The 9,349-nt window shown below is 40.1% G+C and overlaps 1 protein-coding gene across 4 annotated transcripts in view; it reads left to right on the top strand.

Annotated features, from left to right (window-relative positions):
- The first annotated feature begins 2,899 nt into the window (after nt 1-2,899).
- Nucleotides 2,900-9,349, top strand: part of ranbp2 (RAN binding protein 2) — an 83,910-nt gene continuing 77,460 nt past the window's right edge. For 2 of the 4 annotated variants that reach the window (XM_041199492.1, XM_041199491.1), the window contains exons 1-3: nt 2,908-3,133; nt 4,040-4,107; nt 7,682-7,793. In XM_041199492.1, coding sequence (XP_041055426.1) covers nt 3,059-3,133; nt 4,040-4,107; nt 7,682-7,793 — 255 coding nt within the window. In that variant the 5' untranslated portion in view covers nt 2,908-3,058. Of the gene's footprint in view, nt 3,134-4,039; nt 4,108-7,681; nt 7,794-9,349 lie in introns of all 4 variants that reach the window. The other 2 variants (XM_041199493.1, XM_041199490.1) reach the window with 2 other exon arrangements.

Here is a 9,349-nt window from a genome sequence, read left to right as displayed (position 1 = left end):
GACTTTATTGGCTTAACGTGGTTCTTGCTTCCAGATTCAGCAAAGGGTGCAAGGCGACAAGTCTCTCGGTTGGTTCTGAGATTTTCTGCTCCCAACTGGAAAGCAGTCTCTTCTCAGCTTCAAATTCAGCATGCCTGGTAGCTGAAAGCTGGTGCTTTTTAACTCTTTCTTGGACACAGCTCATGTGCATGATCAGTAGCGCATCCTGAACTTTGGCTCAGGCAGTACACCATCAATCTCTGATTGGTTTATGTGTTGTGTGATCAGTTTCTGATTGGTTTCCTAAGGGTGATGGTAATTTACTAATTTTATTTCCTATTGTCTGCTGACTGGCAATATAATGTGTCAGTTACTTGTGGGACCATTCCTCTCATTTTGGCTTTTCCTATCATTTCATTAAATTTTATGGCTTTCTGCTGAGATAGTAGGTTGTATTAAAGCAAATATTTTATCTGCTTATATAGGGCTCATGGCCTAAATATCTAATTGCTGTAAGAAGGAAAAGGACAGCAGACAGATGAGAACACCACCACCTGCAAGTTTCCCTCCAAGCCACTTACCATCCTGACTTGGAAATATATTATTGTTCCTTCACTGTTGCTGGATCAAAATCCCTACCTAACAGCACTGTAGGTGTACCTACGGCACATGGACTGTAGCGGTTCAAGGCCACTCACCTTCTCAAGGGTAATTAGGGATGGGCAATAAATGCTAGCCTAGCCAGCAATGCTCACATCACATAAACGAATAAAAATAAATCCTGTAGAATTCTCATTAGGCCAGGCACCTACCAATATGTTTTGGTTAAGGGAACTACTGCTTTTATGTTTTTTGTAGTGTTTGTGCTTGGAATGAGTTAACTTAGTGCAAAATGGCATACAGACTTAATCTAATACAGAAATTACAAAGTTACTACATAAGATCTATATAAAATACATATAAAATCCCTGCATATACACGTTCATAAGTAATAAAAATCAAAAGAACTACTTAGCTGCAAAAACTGATTACAGAGCTTAATTCTTTAAGCTTAGAAAACCAAAGTAGCTTATATATAGTGAAAGAAAGTGCCTTTTTTTAAAAAAAAGTGCTACAAGTTAAAAGACTAAAGCAATTCTTAGGATATGGTATAGGACTGAAGGCTTGAAAACTCAGTTGCTTTTCTTCATACAATAGGCATTTGACTCTTAAGGGAATAGAAATTGATGTGTTAGTTGCTAGAGACTCCAGATCTCATGGCTGAGCTCCTTCAACCTTATTGGAATTTGCAGCATTTGCGCTGTGATAAAACAATAAAAATGAAGCACTGGGTCTTACAGCATTTATAATTTATCCGGTAATTAAAACATTAAACCATAGCTTTACATGGTTTGGGGCTGTGGTGTTTCTCACTTGTCAACAGAGGATGCGAATACAAAGAGCCAGACATGTGATACTTGATTCCTGCATTGATTACAATTAAGCAGCAAATATTGATTAACTAATATACTTTGATTATCTGATCATTACACTTAAGTACAAACCAATGATCAAACATGACCCTTCCTGCACTCTTCCTTTTTCTCAGAATACTGCATTTTTTTAAGATAATTGCCCAATTCTCTTTTGAAAGCCAGGACTGAATCTGCCTCTGCTACATCCTCGTGCATTGCATTCCAGATCCTAACCGCTCACTGCATAAAAAGATTTTCCTCATGTCGCTATTGCTTCTTTTTGGCCTTAAATCAATGTTCTCTGGTCCTCAATCCTTTCACCAATGGGAAGTTCCTCCCTATCTATTCTATCCTGACCCCTCATGATTTTGAACACCTCTATCAAATCTCCTTGCAAACTTATCTTTTTCAACAGCCCCAGCTTCTCCAATCTATCCACGTAATGAAGTTCCTCATGCCTAGAATCATTTTTGAGTTCTGCATATTCTAATATTCCAGCAATCCAATTATTGATAATCTCAAAGCATGTTACAACAGATCTTAGTTTTAAAGTATATTTACTGTTGTTAGGTAGGGGGACACTGGCTAATTTGCATAAACATTAGATGAGAAAAATTACTAGTAAAATTGTTTGTGATGCTCTTGGTTATAAACAGTTCCCAGGTTACCAACTTTCCTTTGGAATGGAAGTTAGTGTTGCTAGATGGCAAATATGCAGGCATCAGATTAAAATTTAGGGTCATTAATTTTTATGAAATAAAATTAGGAACACCTTGACTGTGGGTCTGGGAAATGGGCCACTGGTGAACAACTCAGCAGTTAGGATAAGATTTCTGGGAACCGTAAGAGAGAAGGTGCTGGTGCGTGAGGGGAATGGGGTTAGTTGGTTTCTGCTGACCATAAGGGTTGGTTTGGGGGTGGTGGGCTGGTAGATATAGCAACTCCAATTTACAACCATTGAATCATCTCTTTGCTGGCTGACTCAGCCTTGCAATTCCACTCAACTGAGACTCCTAGGCTCAGTATCCTACAGACTGTCCTAGAAAAACAGAACAAAAGGGATGTGAAACAATCCCTCCAAACTTTTTTTTTGCAAAAATATACTTTATTCATAAATCTTCAAAAACATTTCGAACCATTTCAAAATCACCATTACAAAAATACATCCCGAGGGCCTCTAAAGCCGTGTTATAATTCAGGGATAATGCGTGTGTTTTAGACTGTGCGATCATCCTGACCCTGAAACAATCCCTCCAAACACGGGACAGCTGGTCACCCAATGCCTTTCACTGGAACCGCAATGAAGAATTTCTCCACACACTCCAGCCCCTCAGCCTCGCGTAATTTGAATGTAATTCCCGCTCCTCTTCATTGTGTATTGACGTCATCTCGTGACTACGTAAGGCGTTTCTTGTGACATCAACCTCGGCCTCTGCTCTGCGACTGTGCGGAAGGCGCAGGCGCTGTGGAGGTGCTGGTCTCGTTTTCTTGCGCAGCGTCGGTGGAACCGGCGCGAAAACTTCCGAGTTCAGGACGGTAGGAAAGGTGCAGAACCGGAACTAGCGTGGGAGGAGTGGCGTTCACCGCGTCTTGTGTACACAACGGCCTGAGGCCGGCGAGTAAGCATGATGCGGAGTAAGGCGGAGGTGGAGAGGTATATTACCTCTGTGCAGGGCGTCATGCCGCTTTCACCCCGCGAGGTGAGTGTCCACATCGTGAGCAGTCCAGTTGCGGCGGCCAGGAAAGCGCGGGCATGGCAGGTTGCGGCCTTGGTTGGTAGGCCTTGCCTGCCAGGCCTAAGCGGTTGTGCTTTTAGGACAGAGCGTTTGTCAACCAATTGTACTTTAGCGCTCTTATCCAAAAGTGAAGGTGGCAGCGACCTGTATCATATTTTTGGCGGTGTTGGAATCTGTAAACCAAGCTCATCCACGCCTTCAGTTTGGTCTTCATTGGTTTCATTTCTCTAGAAACCTGGTTTAATTTCTTCAGAAACCTGCTGTATACTTCCGAGCTCCCCAGTGAGGATTTGCACAATAATTGCCCAAAAGTGCACACTTCCTCTGAACAATTGTGCTGTGCTGGGAACCATCCAAAAATGTGGTTAAAATCACAAACTTTACTGGTTCTCCCAGCCTAATACTAATTAAAACCTCTTCTAACTTCTGAGCAACTAAAGACCCCGACCGACCCCCCCCCCCCCCCAAGCATATGTGGGGAAAAAGGGGGCGTGTCCTCTGAATACACGAGCTGCAGTTCGCTGGGGCCTGTAAGGAATCTTTCAATGTAGGTCCCAAGTAGCTCTGGCGAACGGAAGTGCCAACGTAATTTTCAAGACCAGCTAATTAGGTATTTATTTCTTCTAATTTTGGAGGGCTAGCACTAGTCGGAGGTTACAGCCCATTATGAATTGCTTGGATACAATGTATATAAGTAGTTCAGTTTGGGTTTTAATTTAGCTACAGCAGTAAAGATGACCTGTACAAATTCATTAAATTTGATATGGTAAACAGTTAAACTAATTTGTTTACCTCACCAGGAATTTGGGGGATTGGGTTTTTTCTGTTGCATTTCATCTACTTTACACGACCTCTCAACTTTCCTTTTAGAAATCGCTCAAAGGATTTTTGTTTGCAAAACTATACTATGAAGCCAAGGAGTATGAGCTTGCAAAGAGGTAAAGAAAATATTTCCAATATGTGCTGTCTTAGTCTTTTTACATTTACCTATTTATATATTCTGGTTGGACAAGACCAGGAAAATTAATCTCCTTAGGTTGTTCTAAAAACCTTTCAACTTCTGCACTGAGAAAGATATGAATTACAACAATAAAATGAAAGTACTAATTACATGTGTAGTTTTAATGATTGTATGTAATGAAAACATACACAAATTAGTACTTCTACATCTTAGCTTCTCTATCCTCTTTTAACCCCGAACTTGTTTTCCTTACTGCCTTCCATTGCCAAGATTTTTTTCCAACCTTCAGTTGTGTGTAACAGTCAAACATAACAGATCAGGAGATCAATAGAAACTTATATTTATGACACCTTTAATGTAATGAAACATTCCTCTTCACAGGAGCATTATGAGACAAAGTATGACACAGAGTCACAAAGAAATAATAGGTCAGATGACTACAAACATGGTCAAAAGAGGTGGATTTTAAGTGTCTTAAAGGACAAAAGTGAGGCAGATGGGTGTAGGGAGGGTATTCAAGAGCTTAGGTCCTAAGCAACTGAAGCCACGCCCACTAGTGTCAGAACAATTAAAATTGGGGATGCACAAGATGCCAGGATTGGAGGAGTGCAGATGTTTTGGAGGGTTGTGGGACTGGAGCAGATTACAGAGATGGGGAGGAGTGAGACCATTGGGTAATTTGAAAAAAAATGGATGAGAGTTTTAAAATCAAGACATTGCTTGACCAGGAGCCATCATTGGTCAGTGAGCACAGACTTGATAAGTGAATAGAACTTGCTGTGAGTTAAGATGCGGGTGTCAGAGTTTTGGGTGACCTCAAGCTTACGGATGTTAGAATGTGCAAAACCAGCCAGGAGTATGTTGGAATAGTTGAATCTAGAGGTAATGAAGGCTTGAGTGAGGGTTTGAGCAGCAGATGAGCTGAGACAGGGATGAAGTCGGGCGATGTTACGGAGATAATAGGTTGTCTGAGTGATGGCAAGAATATGAAGTTGGAAGCTATGCTAAATGAGTTGATCTGGGATTGTATGGCAAAACCGGTGCTAATTTGACTTTGGCATCCTAGGGCTAGAGGGAGGAATGAACTACAATTGCACACCAAATTATGATCTAGTATTGTCGTTGGGTGTGCTGCCTTTTGTTGTTACGTTGCTCGCTAAAACTCTGTCTAGACACAAAACATGAACAGTGATCACTTTGAGAACTATTGGAAAGTGTCCATGGAATTATTTTGTCACAGGAAGGCAGAATATTTCCAAAATTTGGAAATGTGAGTATCCCTAGGAAAATGTTATTTGGCCTATAACATCTATATTTATAATGCTTGTTACACAGCAAGTTAAATTGTAGGTACCTGAAAATTGGCATTGTACCATGGAAGTAACTGGATTGAATTGACATGAAGCAAAGGCACAGATCAGCCATGATCTAACTGAACGGTAGAACAGACTTGAGGCTGGATGGCCTACTCATATTCCAGTTAATTGGTTGTGGGGTGAGGAGTAAACTTTTGGTTTCCTACAGAAGCAAGTGCCCGTGCAAACTTAACATTAAGGATTAATGCTATTGTTCCATTAGCAGAATTCTATAGTTACTTTATAAAGTGAGAAGGCAACAATTCACCTTAAATATCCCAATTCTATTTAATATATTTCAGATTGTTTATGTCCTCGAAGATTTGCTTCAGTGATATTGCTGGTTCATACAGGTTTACATAATCGATACTGTTCAGAATCATTCAGCACTGAGCAAGATTGCCTCTGACCTTTCCAATTAGACCCAATACCCTGTGTCAACTGTAGTTCCATTGGCAGCACTCTCACCTCTTGTCAGAATGTTGTAGGTTCAAGTCCCATTCAGAATTTGAATAAAAAAATCAAAGCCAACTCTCAAGTGTACTGCTGAGGGAGTGCTTTACTGTAGGAGGTGCCACCTTTTGGCCTTAAGCAGAAACCCCATATGCTCCCTCAGGTGGATGTAAAAGATCCCATGGCACTGCTTTGAGGAGGAACAGGGGACCTATCCCTGCAATCTTGGCCAATATGTTCCTCAATCAGCATCTCAAAACACAATTATCTCATTATTGCTGAAAAAAGAGACATGTCTAAACTTTCCATCTTGCACTCATCAGGACACTTTGCAAGAATACCATTATAAGGGGAATACAGCAATTTGTACTGTATGTGAAGAGTGTGCTGATTGGTTGTCGCATGGACTCTAGAGGTGTTGCCATGGAAAATGCACCAGTGACGGTGACTGACAGTTAACTGCCAAGCATTGTTTGAAATTTAAACCAGGCAGCTTGACCCTGATTGGTCAAGGCAATACCCTGAGGAATGAGTCAGCGAATGGCTGTCATTTATTTTGTTTAACTGAAACAGGCACAATGCGTGTTCATGTTTTTTCTGTCTGCTAAATTTGAGCAACAGGTGAAGCTAGCTGTTTCACCCTGCTACCATGCAGTAGCAATACGAGTGGTATTTGCCACTAATAGGATGCTGCTGCCAAGTCAAAAAGACGTTCTGCCTATCACACAAATGAGTAATGTGTATGAATTTCAGTGCCAATGTGATGCTAGGTATGTAGTCTGTATGCCCCAAAGACTGGTGGATCGTATCAAACAGCATGTCCCTTCTGTTCGCAACTGGCAAGATACAGACCATACGCAACCAGCCTGAGCTTGCAAAACTCAAGACAGTGTCCATCAATAGATGTGATTCCGTGATTGGATAACATTTGCTAAATAACTTCGGTGCTAAGAATTGCACTGACAACCAATTTAAGATTGTCAGTCGAGCTTGCAGTGTGGCACATTTGTGCGTACTGAAAGTATATATGAATACACAGGCCCCTGTTCTTTGCAGACAGGAGGAACATGTACACACATTGCACCTGTCTCTGCTAAACAAAATGAGTGACAGCCATTTGCTGACTTATTCATCAGGGCAATGCCTTGAGCAATCGTGGTCAAGCTGCTTGGTTTAAATTTCAAACAATGCTCAATAGTTAATTGTTAGTCACCATCACTGCATTCTCCATGGCAATGCCTCTACCAATCAGAGTCCACTTGCCAACCAAGCAGTATTCTCTTTAATACAGTATGAATTGTTGTTTTCCCCTTATACTGGTGTTTGTGCAAAGTGCCCTGATGACTGCAAGACGAAAAGCTTAGACATGTTTCTCTTTTCAGCAATATTCAAGTTCTGTACTACCAAATGACTAATTATTTCATTATTATCACGTTGCTATTTATGGTAGTTTGATGTGTGCAAATAGGCTGCTTGATTTCTTATATTACAACAGTGACTACACTTCGTTAGCTGTAATGCACTTTGGGATGTCCTGTGGTTGTGAAGGTGCTATAGCAATGCAAGTGTTTCTTTTGCTCTTTCCACAGAGCTCTTCAAATTGTTCCTTTTTCAAATATGTATTACTCCCTATTGTGACTTCCTCAAATTTAATTTTAGGATTAAAGACCACTTGCTTGGTTATTTAGAAACTGTAATAATGTGCCTTCTATAGCTCTACTGTAATCAAGTTTTGTTTTGCAGGCATATATCAGCCTACATAAATGTACAGGAGAGGGATCCAAAAGCGCATAAACTTCTTGGCCAGATCTATGAGTCTGAAGGCAACTTTGAAAAAGCCATCGGTTGTTATAAGGTAAGGGCAATGATACAAAAATGGCATACTTGAGATGTTTTGTGTTTTTTAACCAAATCAGTACATTTTTGTATTATTGTTAATTGAAGACCTGTAGCTGCAAGTGTTGTAGAATATTCTTTGCAATTGACCTGATAGAGGTGTACACTGCATTTTAAAGATGAATTATATAGTGTTTGTTGCCAGATAATTTGGCAGTAGACATTAGTAAAACATTCCAAGGTTAAATAGCTTTGATTATAGCTAGTCGTGTGTGTCATCCATTGTTATGTACAACCAGTCATTACCATTGCAGTGTTTTAGTACTAGTTGCTTGGTTTTAGATGGCAAAGGGTCAATTGAGACCAAATTACAAAGATGAAGATTCAAGATAACTAGCCATCTTGGTGCATGCAATATTGCAATTCCGTTTTTTTAAAAAAAACAATAAAAGTCCATGTGAGAATGTTGTATCAAATGCCAGCAGAGATTCCATCCCTCAGATTTTATAAACAAATCAGCCATAACAACAGCAAAAATTTATATAATGCCTTTAATGTAATAAAATGTCCCAAAGCGCTTCACAGGAGCATTATGAAACAAAAATATGATACTGAGCCATAATGTTACAAAAACGAAGTGCAGATACTGGAAATTTGAAATAAAACAGAAATTGCTGGAAATACACTGGATCTGGCAGCATCTGTGGAGAGAGATAGAGTTAAAGTTTCAGGTCTGTGACCTTTCATCAGAACTGGGGAAAGTTAGAAATGTGATCAGTTTTGAGCAAGTCAAAGATGGAAGTGTGGAGGAAAAAATAGAAGGGAAGGCCTATGATAGCGTGGAGGACAGGAGAGATTAAATGATAAAAAGTCAAAAAGAATGTTAATGGGACAAGTAAAGAAACACAAGAGATGTGAATGGCAGGATCATGAATAGCTGCTTTCTAAAAACAACTTGTATTTATGTAGAACGTTTAATGCAATAAAACATTCAATGGTGCTTCAAAGGAGCATTATATGATACTGAGCCACAATGAAATACTAGGTTAGCTTATAAAAAATTTTGTTAGAAGTTGGTTTTGAGGAGTATCTTAAGGAAAGTGAAATAGAAAGGTAGAGAGGTTGAAGAAGGGAGTTCCAGAGTAAAGGCCCCAAGCAACTGAAAGCTCTGCCACAAATGGTGGATCTATTTAAAATTGGGGATCTTCAATTCTGGAATTAGAGGTCTGCAGATGTCTTGGAAGATTGTGGGGCTGGTGCAGATTAGAGAGAGAGGGATGAGATCATGGATGGGTTTGAAAACCAGGATGAGTTTTTTTAAAGCAAGATTTTGCTTGACTGGGTGACAGTGTAGGTCAGTGATCACAGGAGTGATGGGTTAAAGAGACTTTGTGCGCGCTAAGACATGGACAGCTGAGTTTTTGATGACCTCAAGTTTATGAAGGGTAGAATGTAGGAGACCAGTGAGGTGTTTCACAAAGCGGTCACCCACCCAGCCATGATGTTGACTGCTTAAAAATTAGCAAATTTAAACCTGTAGCAAAGTAACCAAATGTGTTCAATCCATAGGTTGTG

Source organism: Carcharodon carcharias, chromosome 11 (genome assembly GCF_017639515.1).
Source record: "Carcharodon carcharias isolate sCarCar2 chromosome 11, sCarCar2.pri, whole genome shotgun sequence".
Taxonomy (NCBI): Eukaryota; Metazoa; Chordata; class Chondrichthyes; order Lamniformes; family Lamnidae; genus Carcharodon; species Carcharodon carcharias.
Note: the sequence above shows the minus strand (reverse complement) of the source record. Positions and strands in the feature narration are given on the sequence as shown.